A 16,090-nucleotide genomic window follows, 5' to 3' on the forward strand; every position below is an offset into this window, starting at 1 on the left:
CTTCAAAAAACTTCATTCAATCACAAAGCAACTGATTGATCTTGGAGTGTGAGTTGAAGAAGACTCCTTTAAGGTTGTGCTACTATCTAGTCTACCCTTAAATACAATGACATTGTCAAGCTAGTGTAAGTCAACACTAGAAACAGTTTAAATGAGATGATATTGACTTTGTTGGGATGACGATTATCACCAATCAAATTTGAGTTATGAAGGCTATGAGAAATCTTATATCAGCAAGGTTTCTATTGATAAGAATGAATTCCTCAGGAAGGAAAATTAGGAGAAATTGAAGTGCCAATACTATGGGAATATGGGTCATAGGGAAGGCCACTATTTCAAGAGGAAAATATTAACAAAATAAGAATTCTATTGCATGTATAAACACATGTAATGTTGATTATGGTTTCTAAAAAATCTGTTACTCAATAGTTTAGGTTTGGTGTTTGCTTTCTTTTTGCATCAATGTTGTCCATGTTTAGCTTTTTCGACAGGTATTTTTGGGAGTTACGAACTTGTTCAAGAAGTTCCACAACCCTTCACATTCTCACTAGTTCACAACCCTTTACATTTCCAATGGTGTAAATGTATCCTTAGTTTAACTTCTTTCTAACCTTAGTATGCTATTTCATCTTCAACAATTAGCACACTAGGTGAGTGGATTTCAAAAATATAAATTGAACCCACCAAAGCTTTCAAGAGATAAGTTTATTGTAGTGCGAAAAGAGATAGGCTTTAAATGATAATGTGCTCAAGTATAGTGAAGTGCATATGTGACATGCCAAGATGGGAACCCAATATATATAATGTCATCCATACAAGATCTTAGAGAATGAAAATATGGGACCATGAATGAATTAGTATGTCTACAATCCAATGCAACAAAATTGACATTGCATAGGCATCGCACCATCTCTACAATTAAAAAAATGTCACCAAAGCTCTAGCATCTACAAGCACATGTACCCAAAATGATACACCACCAAGAAAATACGTTGATGAAACATAAGGTAAAAATACCATAAATTGTGTCAAGTAGGATCCTAACAACTCCACCAAGGAATAAGGATCGTTGCAATATGAATTTTGAGATCAGTCTACCTAAAGTCTAATTTTTTTGTTTTTCTGTTCAAAACTGAAAATTTTGATTTTCTTGAAATTTAAAATTTCAATCTTTCTGAAGTCTATCCCAATAGATTCTTGAATATTTACCTTTGTCGATAGAGCTTTTGTTTGCTATCTAACATTGTCATGAGTATTTTATTTCTAGTATATTTTAATCTTGAACTCATGCCAAGCATTGGAAAACCTTTGGTATGAAGTAGGGGTTAATTGAGAATTCTTCTAGGCTTTTTCAGCTCTCTTAATTCTTTTATATTACCCTAATCATTCATGACAAGCATGATAAACAAGGGATAAACATCGTTACTTTGTTTTTGTTGGATAGACCTCTATTTTTATAATATGCTTTTGCACTTGAATCTTCAAAACAATATGAAATTTCTTCAAGACTTGAATCTAAATCATTATATCACTATGAAATCATCATGAAACTCAGCAAAAGCATCATAGGATACTTTGAATGTATCATGAACAAAATATGTTGAAATTCTATTTTTGAAACCATTCCAAAAAAGTATTCCTATGGAAAGTCATTTGCATTATTTTTTTCATACAATGATTGAATTGAATTGGGATTGAATTAGTTATACCTTTTTGAATCACTGATATTACTCCTAGTCATTTTCTTGGAGTCTTTCAAAAAAAAAAGGACACTTTGAGACTTTTTCTATGTTTTGGGGTTGATCTATTATTTGATCTTCATACATGAAACTCCACTATCATATTCTTCTCATCATCAATGGATAAACCATTTAGGGTTGTATATAGATTTATCAATTTGAACATCAACATCATAAACATCATCATTTGCAACACTACTATGCTATGAATCAACCATACAGTGCAATATACTCTACTTTTACTTCTGAACATGATGTATATTTTTTTCCATATTAGCTTTGTTCAAATCACAAGAAATACTCAGACGAGAATTAACTTCAACATCTTCATTATCATTTATGGAAGGTCGGTATCCTTAAATAATCCACAAAACATGAGGTAGACAACAAGCTCTAGCTTGATTGCTTTCAATTAATTCTAAACTATTTGTTTCTAGCTGATGACAAATGAATCCCATACCTTGCTTGTTGTAAGGAGTTTGAATTTAGGTTCCCCAAAATGATTTTAGATACTTATGAATTGTTCCCACATCATATCAATAGCAAAATCAAGTGCAAAAGCATAGCATGCACAAGTAGACATATTTTTAAAGATTGTTCTTCAAAGTAAACAAACCTCTTTCAAATATTCTTTGAAAACTAGTAACGCATATTCTTATTGCCCAAAGTGGCTGTGAAACCATCCAAAGCTGATTAAAATTCGATGTGTTATTGGTTCATCTAAAATATTAACCATTTATTGATCACTTTATGAAACTGAATATCCTTTCAAATCGAATATGATTTGATACATTAAAGATCTAATCATCTACAAAAACTTTGTGAATTCACACAACTCTATTCCTGATCTTTGGGATCATCTTCAAAATTTGAATCTTCTTTGAAAGTAAATTCTACTTCTATAATCTATACCCTTCTTTGAAGTTCTAAGATACCCTTCTTTTAAGTTCAATTTGAATCTTCTTCTGGAAAAGTACATTCAACTTCTATAATCTTTACCCTTTTTTGAAGCTCTAATATATTGCGACTATGAAAATCTAAAAATTCTAAGAGCTCATCCTACTACCTTCTTAATCTTGTTGACAGACTTTGTTTCATATAAAGTATATCATAGAGCTTTTTATCCAAAATAGCAAACAATATTTCTTCCTCTGATTACACTGTGTGCAATAATTACAAGAATGCAAGTAGCAATCTTTTTGTCCATGATAAAAAATCTCACTCAAAGTACAATGCTTGGTCTAACACTTCTTCTTGGATTTTTCCATGATAATCAAAATTCAAAAAGTACAAAAACTAGAAACAGATATGCCTCTGCATGTATGCAGATATTCAAGAACAATCAAATCTAAATTCAAACTCTAGATTCTTTAAAACATGAACATATTTTCAAGAACTGAATCCAAAATACTGCTCTCCTATTGTCTCTTGCATACTTTGGTTTCTGCAAGCTAGCAAACTTCTTCACAACTAATTTGACTTCCAAGAAAAGTCTCCCAACACATTGCTATCTTTAACCTCCTATTTACATAGGTTGAATGCTCTTAGTATAAGAGTCTTCAATTCAAAAGGATTTTCAATGGATTGTTGCCCTTGATATACAAGATGAATGCTCTCTATGAAGGAGTCTTCACTTGAGTAAAATTGTCAATGGATTCGGACCCTTCATAAACAAATTAAGACAACATAGGATTTGCAAAAACAACAGATATTCTTAAGCAAGAAAAAGTTTGAGCTGCAAAATTCAATGGGTGCAAAATGGAAGCCAAATAAAAGATTTGCACTCAACTTTTGGTATGTCAGAGACGGAAGAAAGAGTTGTGGGAGGAATGGAATTGAGTAGAGAAAGGAAAGATAAGAAACCATAGATAAGGAAGGAGAGATTGAAAATTAAAGAGACTAGAATTGGTTCTGAGAGAGATTGAAAAATATTAAGAAGGTAAGTTATTGTAGTTAAAAGTCTTGCCCAAAAGCTCAACACAAGGGGAAAGCTACTAAAGAACATCATATACCTAGATGAATCCAAGAACATTCCCAAACTCATCCTCTAAAAACACAACATAGTGCAGTTTCAATCTCACGAGAGTCACTCATAAGATTGAAAACCATAAACTCCATCACGCATAGCAGGGATTGAAGCATAATGATGAGGAACGCCTTCAAAATTCGATGATCGTATCGCTGGGAACGTATCTTTATTTAATCTTAGAATGTAGCTGAATATATAGAATCTGCTGAGGAAGAAATGAAAGAATGGAAACCTCGGATCAAGGAAGAGGAAATGGAGCTCTTGCAATTTGCAAAATTATATATATATATATATGAGCTAGCTAAGTAAACAACTCAATAAATCCTATCTTAAGATATACATGCACCATGTTGTTCACCTACATGTCCATCGATTAAATCCATGACTAGGTGTGTACTTTAAAAGGACACCTAAAATGCCATCATTCTTCAAGACATAAAGAAATATTTATGAAAGAAATCGATTGAGCTATGAAAGACAAGTAGAAGCTTCAATCTATTCATCACTTTCATAATTGTATTTGGATGTTGTGGAAATTAAAATAGACAATTTGATATAAGGCTTTTAAAGGCACGGAAGGGATTCAGGAAAGTTCTATGGTCAAAACAGTGCTAGGCTCTCATGAAGACAAGGTCAACAACTATCAACAACTATCAAAGGACACTTGCATTTGGTGGAAGTAATACTGTCTTGAGGATTGTAAATAAATCAAAACTATAAAAAGAGAACAGTTAAAAGGTTATTAATTTGCACGTGAAGGTTATCAAATGCATACAAATGAAATCACAAACATGGGGGGAAATGTACAAGTGCACCAAAAAAATACACAAAAGTAGAGAGGAAATAAAAAGGGAAGAAAACTCTAGGATAGCTCCACATCTAAAGCCAAGGAGAATTTTTGATAGGGGTGACTACAGCCTTAACTTGCATGTAATTATATAATCCTATCAAGCTTTGCTCTCGTCCAATCCCACTCATCTTGTATCCTCCAAATGGTAGTGCTGGATCAAACACATGATAGCAATTGACCCACACGGTACCTGCCCTAATTGAGCGTGATAGTGTATTAGCCACATCTATGTCCTTAGTTATAATTCCTGCTGCCAAACCATATCGTGTGTCATTTGCCCGCTCAATCACTTCCTCCAAGGTCCTACAACACCAGGTTTGAAACTTTAGCCACAAAAACTTCAGCTTTAGATTCAACATTTGAAGTATTACCATCCCAAGCACATACGTATCTTTGTAAAACTTTAACCATTTTAATGATTCTTGATTGTAAATCCTTTTGAATAAATTTTCCTCACAATCATATTTAAAATTTGATATTTAATAGTCTCTAGGTGTAGGTGTAGGTGTAGGTGAAGGTTCATGTGCTACTATGTAAAGCTGCCAACCATTTCATTATCTCAAAATCTTGTGTGCATAAGGTTTTGTCCTTCCAATAATTTTTAATCTCCTCTCGCGTGTTCCAGAGATGAAAAGTTTGCTACAAATGTCACTCGACATAATGAGTACACTCATATTCCCATGACTATAACCTATTAAGGTCAAGTTGTAAAGGCTTCAAATTTTTACTTCGTAGAAGTTAAATTCCTTCAATTTAATAGGTGACACTTACCTAAATTTCATGACAGACATCACAGGTCCAAATATTTCGTCTCTTGCAATTTTCATGTTATCCTACAACAACCCACCAAGAGACAAAGCCCACAACAAAAAATTGCTTTACATGAGCTACAACCTACTCAAAGGTCGTATCTAGATTGAAAGCCCACTTAAAAGCAAAAAAGGTAGGAATAACTTGAGCATCACCCACCTCCACATCTGAAAAAATGGTGGGCTCGATGTAGTATCCTTTGCTCCCCACCCGATTTCCACCGGTTAGGAGTTTAGCTCCCTCTTGTCTGCCACTTTCAATGTAGCTCATGATTTTGTCGAATTGAGCTCGATCTATCTGATGAGGACAAGTGATTGAAATGCAATAACATATAGGCATCATGATTCATAGGCATACATACAAAAATAAGCTAGAAACTCATGGAGAAAAAATATATGTGCGAGCGGGGAGAGAGAGAGAGAGAGAGAGAGAGAGAGAGAGAGAGGCACATAACTCATAAGATTTGTCCATAATGCAAAATTTTGAGAACTTAAGGAAGATAACTTAAGGCCTAAGAGAAGGCTTAGAAGGCTTGCCTGAGGACCTTGCTCCACGTCTGCTTTGAAGGGATCACCCACCACACGCTTCTTAGCCCTCTCAGTTGCCTTCTTCAAAAATTCCTCGTAGATGCCCTCTTGGACGTAGATCCTGCTTCCCGCAACACAGCATTGCCCCTGAAATCAACATTCCGCATTCGGTTGTTTCATCTTACTCCCACGTCTCATCTTTATTGTGGATTTTCAGCACGGATAGTTGCTTACTTGATTGAAGAAGAGTGCAAAGTGTGAAAGCTCTACTGCTGTCTCAAGGTCTGCATCATTGCATATTATGAGTGGAGACTTGCCCCCCAGCTCCAATGTCACAGGCTTCAAGTTGCTTTTTGCAGCAGCTTCCATGATCAATCGTCCCACTTCCGTGGATCCTGTGAATGCGACCTGCATCAAACAAGATTTGAACAGATAATCGAAGAAAAGTAATTATCGAGCTCATTGCCTGCTTGAAAACTGAAAGATTGCTTCCTTCATCTATGACAATGAGTACTGCAACAGTGCAATACAATTTTTTGATGCATCACTCACCTTGTCTATATCCATATGGCTTGCTATTGCTGCCCCCACGGTCCGCCCAAAACCAGTAAGCACGTTGATCACACCTGGTGGGATTCCAGCCTGCCCATTCAAATCTGATAAGGAAGTTCGGATGGCACTATTGCAGTTACAAGATCGTTGCAATGATCTAGAACAGATAGACAATTCTGATAGAACTTTTGCAGTCACAAAAAGCGTTGGAATAACCAGGGCAAAATTCTATGTTTTCTTACCTCCTTTGTGAGGGCTGCAAGATACAACGCAGTCAGCGGCGTCTGCTCTGCTGGTTTAAGAACCATGGTGTTTCCGCATGCCAAGGCAGGGCCTGCCTTCATTACGAACATCAAAATAGGGAAATTCCAAGGTATTATAGCCCCGACAACGCCGATGGGCTCGTTCAATGAGTAAGCCTGATATGGTCCGTCCAGCTTGAAGGTCATGCCTTGAATTTTATCTGCCCAGCCTGCAAGAATATAGCGATGGAGTTTATGTTTGGTTTCCATAGACTACCAGAGAACTCAATTGATACTATACGTAGCGATGCTGCACCTGCAAAGTAGCGGAGCAGCTTGATGCTGAAGGGGACGTCGCCGTATTTTGCAGCCTGCAGGGGCTTGCCGTTGTCTAGAGTCTCCAAGGCTGCTAGCTTCTCAGCATGCTGCTCGATCAAGTCTGCGAATCGGAAAAGGATGCGGCCTCTTTGCTGGGGTGAAGACATGGATTGGCGTAAGCTCGTTACTCAAAAGCGAAGAGAACAAGAAAACGATCGGAACAGCAAGGAAGATCGAACCAAGCACGTTAATCTCACATGGCCTGCCATGCGAGGCCAGCTCCCCTTGTTGAATGCATTTCGAGCCGCCTTAACAGCGATATCTACATCCGCTTTATCAGCCTCAGCCACTCGCGCTATCACCTCGCCAGTCCGAGGGTCGAGAGTCTCGACGGTTTTTCCTGCAACGAAACAGTTTGCATGGTATCAAGCTTATGATCTGGTCTCTGAGCAGTTAGCTCCTATCGGTTGTAAGCCTTCCATGTCTAACAACGATCTCTGTTAAGGGTGATGACAGAAATCCTACTTTACCCGACACTGAATCTACGAAACGACCATCGATAAACAATTTCGTGTACTCCACGTTCGCTGGCAAACCGTTCCCGTTCGCGGTCTCCATGCGCTCTGTTTGTTCTCTGATTAGAGGTATCTAATCCAGCATGTTCTTGTTAGCGCTAGTCCAACAGAACAGAGAAGACGCCGCGTGCATGTCCCCTACATGCACTTACTATTTTGTAGTCTTGTATATAAACCTCCCTACCACGATGCTCAGGTCCAAATGCTAGAAACTTTTACTAACACTTCAAAATTTGGGGCCAAATTTTCTTTGGGAGGGGCGGACTCTAACAAGCGAGTACAAGTACACGGAAGCACTACCCTTAGAGGGACGAGTTGATTTGTGGAGGGGAGAGAGAGAGAGAGAGAGAGAGAGGAGTTGATTTAGGAAGGGGGGAAGAGAGAGAGAGAGAGAGAGGGAGAGTTTGATCACTCGGAATAGAAAGGAGTATGAGTGGTGAAACTTGGCCTAAAATAAGTAAGGGACACTTTTTTTAAAAAGTGTAAGGAGAGCAATGCCGGAGGGTAGTGCTAACAAAGGGGGTTAGTCACTAGTTTTTAACTTGGTTTTGTATTTTGTACTAGGAACTCTAGGCCGTTTGAACAATCTACTATGTCAAGGACGTCGCCCGTGCAGATGACCTAGTAAACCCGCAGAATCGGCCTTCTTGTCACCATCAGCACGCGCTGGAACAATGCCCCTCGGCCACTTGTCACAATCACAAGCTCATGATTGCCCTTGATCTCCGAAAAGGTATGTCGATCGGTGCACAAGCCCTTAACGGTACCTTCCCATTGGCACCATTATCGCCTACACACCTCTTGAAAACCCATCCCTATGATCATAAGATGTATTTTCCACCAAATTCTAAACCCTCCCCCCCCCCTTTTTGGCATATGCGAAACCCACGTCATAAGGCCTTTAGAGAGAATTCCCATGATGTTCCCAGAAAGGTTGTCATTCCACTGACTACCTCGTAATGTGTTAACCCCTGCTTAACAGGAGACTCGAGGGTGGTGAACTCAGTACACAAAACTCGGCTCATCGAGCTTAGGTGGTAGACAACATGGAAGTGACAAAGGCCCAAATGGTGCCAACAAGGAAGACCTCCACAAATTTCGAGAGCAGATAAGAATCAGTCCACCAAGCTAGCTAGAATAGTTTTAGAAGGTGATGAACTCGCCCTAAGTCATTGGCTAACTCCTATTTAGATAGTTATTTAGTTAGGAAATGAGAAAGACAAGATTGTTGTGTGTCTATAGAGATAGACTATTGAGAGATTGTCCAGAGACTAAGTTACACAATCTAGGTTAGTTCAAGGGCTCATAGAGCTTTCTAGCCTCTAGTCGAGGCGTAGGGAAGGTGAGTCCAAATTGATATCTGAGTGGAACTCTTATGAATGCGAAGCCACAAGTTGTTGTAATTAGGAAATGAATTGATATTATAACTGGCATTGGATTTCTCTAATTATATCTCTCTTTCTGCTCAAGCACTCTATGCCTGCCTTCAAGCAGTTTGTCTGCACGGTGTGTCACCCTATGTAAGTGTTTCAACATCTCTTTCATAACGACTCAATAATTTCGCATAGCAACCCATGGATTGCAAGAGTGGTCATCTTTATCTATGAGCTCCTGTGTCGTGAACTCGGCCAGGGGTGACTAGGGTCATTGTTTGCTTGGGTGTAGCCATTTTTGGTGAGGTTCAGGGACTTTTCTGTATATAGGTATCTTGCATGACCCATAACTTATGCATTGCTAAACGGAATTCGGAAAACTTTGTCTTCAAGTTGTAGTACACATTCCAAACTTAAACATGAGAGCAAAAAATTATGGAATAAGGATTTCAAACGAGACCCTTAAAGCATTACAAGTGCTATGTTGCATGTGAAGCATGCATCCTAAAGACTATAGGATATGGCAATTTATTCAAAAACATCAAAATTTTGTTCTATATATACATGCAACCAAGTAATCATTCTAAAGTACACTACGTGAGCTTCTCCTCAACCCAAGGACACACCTAAATGAGATCATTATGCATGGGTTAATGGACCTCCAATGTATGCTAAAGTGATGCATACCCATTTGAGGGCATGCTCCATAACTTTTTTTTTGTTGTTGAAATTGAAATTTTGGAATCCAAACTATTGGGACTAGTACATGGTGGTCTTAAAACATTGATAGTTGTTGGTATTGGTATCTAGATTCACCCTAAAATGGAAGAAGTTGGAACAGTGCAATAAGTGCATGTGCAAAGATATTTTAATAAATCGAACACTATTTACAATTTTGAATTGTTTCTTTTTCCATGCACTTGCTTGCTATATGGCTCATAAGCATGCCAAAGGTCATTGCATTTAATAATACACAGCATCAAACCCGATAGCGTGCCTTTTGGCTTAATTGTGTTTTGAAGCATTTTACACCACATTACACTCGTTTGGGGTATCCAAGTCTATTGACGTGTATCACTGGAGGGGGGAAAACTAGCGGCTGAAATTTTGCTACTACGGTGAATTTCAAATTTTCACACCTCCTGCCTACTAAATCTTGGAAGATTAAGTACCTGCTGTTAGATATCAATGCTCCACTCTCATGTAACTACGCGAGAACTAGCTAACTCTACTTGTAAGCCCCCCATATGAGGAGAAGGCATTTGAGTAGCTCGGTTATCCGATAGGTCCTGGTTTGGACACCAGATGGGGGCCATGTGTGGCCTGATGGTTGGACGGCTTCAGATAGAGTTGGCACACTGCCAACTAGGCTACATGCAAGTGCGGGAAGGCATCCCATGATTGACCGCACTGAGGGTAGATGGAGTATTTCTCGAAGCAGCCCACTCTCGGGTTGCGGGGCCCGTTTGGAGCCCCAGATGATCTCGGATGGCTCTGGGCTGAACGAGGTAGGTTAGTTGCTCTAATTTGTGCCACGGTTCTATCGTGTGGTCAGTGGCCTATTTCGGGACCGACCCCCAGTCGACTGTTTTGGGTGGACTGGGTCGGTCACCCAATTGGGTCTAACCGACTACGACTTGTGGCTATATAAGAGCAAGCTCGTGAAGCCCATTATCATCACTAGCTATAGTAACCCTGATTCCTTAGCATCCAGCCTCTGTCCTCCACTGTTTCCAATATTCCATCGAAGCTTCTCACACGGGAGCGCACGGCTGGGAGCACCATCTATTGTATCAGTTTTACAGTAATAAAATTTTTGATTCTCTATATTATCTGCTTTTCTCTCTTGCATACGAGATCTTGTTATCTGTTGACACAGACATTGTATTGTTTTCTTACACCTGCAACCTACCCCCGCCCTGCAAATGCCCTATTGCCCACACGCACCTCGACGTGACCTTGCACATACTTTGGTTTGCCATTATCTTCTTTCGGGTAAGTTGTCTTCTATTCTTTGCTTGCCTCACCAGTTAGCTTCTTTGTGTATATTCTGGACTGTGATCGTGGCCAAGAAGATCAAGATAGATGTTTGCACGAGCTTTCCGTGGCTTTTGACAGTTATGAAAAGCAGTCCATTGTCTTGAGAGATTTCCAAACTAGAGTGGAAATCTTGGAAATGGCCCATGAAGATGTTTTTCAGCAATTTACGCAGCTTCAACAGATGCTGAGGGATTCGGATGAAGTTATTGCACAGAGTGACCAAAAGTTGAGGAGATAAATGAGAACATCTGTAGCCTTAGGATGAGGGAGGAAGGAATCAAGAAGTAACTTCGTCATGTACAAAGCAAGACTGTGTTATTGATTGCTGCAAGAGTTAAATGGGATGCCTATCCTGCTATGCCCCCATCATGGTTTGGCATACCCTTATCATAGATGACTGATGTACCCGATGGCTTGCGTGCTACAACCTTGTGTACTTTTTTTACTTTGGAGTGTTTGTGCATATAAAATCTAGATGTAGAGAATGCCATTTGCCATTGCCCAGGTCATGGGGACAAATCCACTGTGCCTGCCTGCTATAGCTATCTACGACGAGAAAGTACATGCTGTAGCTCAATTTGCCTTTGGGAAAAAGATCTTAAACACAAGGAGCTCAAATTGAAGAAGGCCAAGACCGAGCTTGACTACGAGGAAAAGGAGCCTGAAGGGAGGAACCATCCCATTTCAGGAGAGGAGCAAGAAGGGTCGAGCCTGCAACCAGAAAGCTCAAATCAAGGAAAGAGGAAGCGGCATGAAGAGAGGGTTGGGCCTCTGAAGGAAGGAACCAGCCTCATTCTGGAAAGGAGCAAGGAGGGCCAAGCCTGCAATCAGGGAACTCAACAAGGAGTCCTTGAGATGTAATTTGAAGTAAAGGAGTCTTTGAGATTGTAATCTATGTAATCTATGTGTAATCTATTGAATTGTTAATCTTCTCCAGAGTTTACTTGGGCAATGTTTTCTCAATCGCTGTGACGAGATAGTCTCCTTTGATCCACGCCAACACGGTGATAATAATGAGATGAAATATTTCAATTTGACAAGTAATGTGAGATGAAAGATTTCGATTCGATCACTAATGTGAGACTGAATGATTTTGATTAGTGAACTAATGTGAGATGTTCAAGATTTCAATTAGACAACTAATGTGAGACGAAAGATTTTGATTAGATAACTAACATGAAACTGAAGAATGAGAAGGTCGAGCTCAATGAACTCAAAGATTTCGATTACCAAACTAACATGAGACTGAAGATTGAGAAGGTCAGGCTCAATGAACTCTCTCCCTATTTAAGTGCAGTGCAGACACAACTAAGAGCCCATTATGAAATCTAGCCCCAAAAATCTAGATACACCGATCCACCTACAATGAATATATGGCATACCCAAATAACTTTGGAATGTTGTTGTTCTATCTAAAAATGATGTTGGATGGCATCCTCGCAGAAACAGACCCGGAGAAGAAGGATAAAAATAACTGCAAGGAGGACATGCTTTGGTGGTGGGTGTATTACTTGGAGTCAACAAAGACGATGAATATTAATTTTCCTGGCTATTGTTTTTCCTACTCCTTTAAGGTACTTGTCAAGCTCATGATGTAGGTTTCTTTTGGTAGGACATGATAGAGGTGCGAAGATGTATAGAGCGCAAAGACCACATGTGATGAAGAGGACCCCCAGTGAAAGGAGGAGTTACTATGAGCGTATAAGTCGGTAGAGTCAACAAAGCAGCGTGCAATCTGATTGTGTGAAGAGGTCTGCCATTGTGCAACAGGCTGGCCTCAAGAGCTGAGAGATGCTTGCTATAGAGAGGATGATAAGATAGTTGGGAGTCTGGAAATTCCTTGAAAAAGCAAAATGTCGTTGTGTTTTGAAACAATAAAAATCTTGCAGACATTTCTTGGACTTGTGGATATTGTCTTGGTGCTCGTAATACCTGATTTTGTATCGAATTGCTTCCATGTTAGTACTTAAATATTTTAAGTAGCCTGGTGGTTGGTTTCTGCATTCTCCCTTTTCAACTCCTCCATCATCTGTTCTTTTTCAATGTTCAATGCGTTTTGCATGTTGCAGAGCCGTTTGTAAAGACCCTTCTTTTTGGCTCTCTAATCTTCAAGATCCTTTCGCATCTTTCTAGATCCTTTTTCGCCATGTCCCCATCATTTCTCAATTCTTCGAGCCTATCTCGGAGCTCCTTCATGCGCTTCTCTGCTTCTTTTCTTCTATAGATGCCTTTCCATGTCAACCAATTTTGTAGCGACCTCAGCTTGCTCTTGTGCTTGCAAGGCCCTCGCTTGTGCCTCCTCTACCTTGGCTTATGCACATCTTGGAGGTCTGTTGGCAAGCTTGAAATCGTGACTCCACCATCTTTACTAATCTAAGAGTCAGGGTATACATCTAGAATATCCTGTCTCTTCCACTGCTTTGACAGACTAGTTGCCCCTCCACATTCACCTCATGTACCAACCTGGTGAAGTTTTAGAGAGCATCCAAATTGGGCTTTTAAAGAGTGAGAGAGGAGCTCCCATATGTCACAATTTCAAGATCAGCGGAGGAGGGGCTCTCGCACTGTGCTGCAGAAGGGGAGGAAAGATTGTGTGAGGAGCTCTCGGACTCTATGCAGGGTCCATTATGAGAGGGGATAGAAGTTGCAAGAAGAGTGTAAGGGAGATAGAAATGGTCGAGAGGGATAGAAGATGAAATAGTGAAGGAAATGGAATAGTGGAGGCTTGACTTTGCAGTCCGATTGCAAGGGAGAAAGAAATGGTCGAGACGGATAGAAGATGAAGCAGTGAAGGAAATGGAATAGTGGAGGCTTGAGATTGCAAGGGAGAACAAAAGGGTCGAGAGGGATAGAAGACAAAATGGCTAAGGGAATGGAATAGCGGTTTGTAGCCCAACTACACTGTCAAGGTGAGAGCCACTGCGGTGGTTGTAGCCCGACTACTGTCAAGGTGAGAGCCACCGCAGTGGTTGGCCCGAATTTTTATTAAGAGTCAAGGCAGCAATACTGACTTGCATGGTAATGAATGATTAGAGGTGGTGGCATCTAAGATTCCCATCCACATCTATGGTGGCGGCTAAGACCCATCGGGCTGGCAGTTAATTACCAGCCACCACAGTGGCCCACAATTACTCAGCTTCCAGTTACCACCACCGGGCTTGCATGCATGATTACACGAGTGCAATAAATTACCAATCACCGGGTTTGCATGATTAATTCGTTCCCACTATCAATTCCCCACACATCTAAATGTCATCACCTTAGATGACATGCTCACAGAGGGCCTCTTTATGGCTGTGTTGTATGGGTTTCCCCTAGATGTCGACAAAGGCCTTAGTATTTTCAAAGCAGAGTACTCTCAACTTGTTGGGGGGGCCATAATCTGAGTCCTAGAAATGTGCATGGTCTTCGGCCTCTCCATCATATCCTCCTTTGGCTCCCTAAAATGGTGTGTGACATTGAGACAAAAGGATAGTTAGTCCCAGCCCACCGAACACCGAGTCCAGCACCAATACAAGGATGTGGCCATACACATCATCAGAGACTGAGGCTAATGATACCAAAGGTTTAGGTGGTTATCCGATGAGTGCTAGATTTTTTAGTGACAAGGGGATATCGCCACGAGCATGTCCATATAGGGGGCTCTCACCATGAAGATGACACCAAAGTCGAGGAAGTACCAACAAAACCTAAGTTGCCTACTGCGAAGGTCAAACCCACTACTCCAATCGAGGTCAATTTGATAGGTTAGGGAGTGTCCATTGCAAGCTGAGGTGGCTTATTTGTATCAAGTGACTTCGATTCAATGAATGAGCAATTGAGTGTCTCCTTATTTCTACTTTTTGAGATACTTCACTAAGTATTAAGTGTGGCTAATCACTTGTTATTCTCTCATCATCACATGTGTAGCATCATAAATATGCACAAATGCTATGGGAAACAAAAGACAAATGATATATGTAACATCCACGAGAATGGAATACAAATATGGAAGAGATGACAGAACATGGAAGATCACTGTATTTCGGAGCAATAGCTCGCAACTGTGTACAGAATGACATCAAAATGCTAGTAATGGCATGTGCACAAAACCGTATGATAGTTAGAGAAGCGACCGTTGAAGACGAGATCCAAACCGCCAACCCTTGTGGCTAACCTACCCTCATATAAACCTCTTGGTCAGTGCTGCTAACTCGCATGGTTATGCAATAACACATGGCACTCACGGTCGACTGTGCGAACCTCACATGCACATCCCAGGAACTAAAGTCATATGCCTACATGGTGCATAGCGTATGTGCAACAATTATTTTAGGCATAGCCTTGGCAAAGAACCAGGTGCGGTAAGTTAATTCTCACCCTTCACTTAGTACACAAGAATTACAAATCATCTCATTCCGAAAACACTCAGAAAAACATCCACTCTCTTTAGTCGAAATGCATGTTTGAAAGTCCTTTGTTATTTCTCCTCCCTGTCCAAAAGCATCTCCACATTTTGGACATCTTCGATTTTGCCTGTCCAAAAGCAACATGCATTTCAGACATCTCCTATCTTTATTCTGCAAGGCCCTTCCACAGCCATCACCGTAGTTCTACTCTCCATCCAAACTACAAATGTACTGAATAGGTGCATCAATTCCACCCACCTTGCTCAGTCCTGCATCATTGCTCTCAGGCTGTCTGCAACTACGTCATCGCTCCACTCGAAGCAACAGCCGCAGTCATCTCAAGCTGCCTCTTCTGCAACCACATTTTCAATCTACGATCCTACTCCAGATCCATCACCCACTGCAAAGGATGTGGCTTGGATCTATCCACCACCTACTGTTCAGGCCACTGCTCCATGGGCGGCACCTCATCTATTCATGCACCCAGTGGTAATTGCTGCTGCCATCTTTCTTGTGTCGTTTCTGGTCTCTAAATCACCATCGGCTCATAGGAAGGAGGATCAGTTCAGCAAGCAAAGGGAGAGCTGTAGAAATCTGCCATGAAGAGAATGAGGCTGCCTTGGTAGGTTGAAGTTTTGGCAACCCAA

At 40.4% G+C, this 16,090-nt stretch overlaps 1 protein-coding gene across 1 annotated transcript; it reads right to left on the reverse strand.

Annotated features, from left to right (window-relative positions):
- Positions 1-4,647: 4,647 nt before the first annotated feature.
- Positions 4,648-10,414, reverse strand: LOC147881020 (aldehyde dehydrogenase family 2 member B4, mitochondrial-like). The gene is made up of 11 exons (XM_087402193.1): positions 10,339-10,414; positions 7,598-7,654; positions 7,325-7,467; positions 7,066-7,219; positions 6,750-6,979; positions 6,508-6,597; positions 6,190-6,363; positions 5,965-6,102; positions 5,588-5,725; positions 5,390-5,451; positions 4,648-4,921 (listed from the first exon to the last, which is right to left on the reverse strand). Exons 1-11 carry the CDS (start codon positions 10,412-10,414, stop codon positions 4,648-4,650), a joined length of 1,536 nt encoding a protein of 511 aa, XP_087258319.1.
- Positions 10,415-16,090: the final 5,676 nt, after the last annotated feature.

The sequence above is a fragment of the Dipteris shenzhenensis genome, chromosome 31 (assembly GCF_047967505.1).
Source record: "Dipteris shenzhenensis isolate YYH24624 ecotype China chromosome 31, Dip_SZ_1.0, whole genome shotgun sequence".
In the NCBI taxonomy this organism is placed as follows: Eukaryota; Viridiplantae; Streptophyta; class Polypodiopsida; order Gleicheniales; family Dipteridaceae; genus Dipteris; species Dipteris shenzhenensis.

Coding starts and splice junctions, on each gene's coding strand:
- LOC147881020 (XM_087402193.1), bottom strand. CDS start 10,414: ATGGGATGCCTTCCCGCACTTGCATGTAGCCTAGTTGGCAGTGTGCCA. Junction 6,980..7,065: donor GCTGCTCCGCTACTTTGCAG/GTGCAGCATCGC, acceptor ATATTCTTGCAG/GCTGGGCAGATAAAATTCAA. Junction 5,726..5,964: donor ACGTGGAGCAAGGTCCTCAG/GCAAGCCTTCTA, acceptor TGTCCTCATCAG/ATAGATCGAGCTCAATTCGA.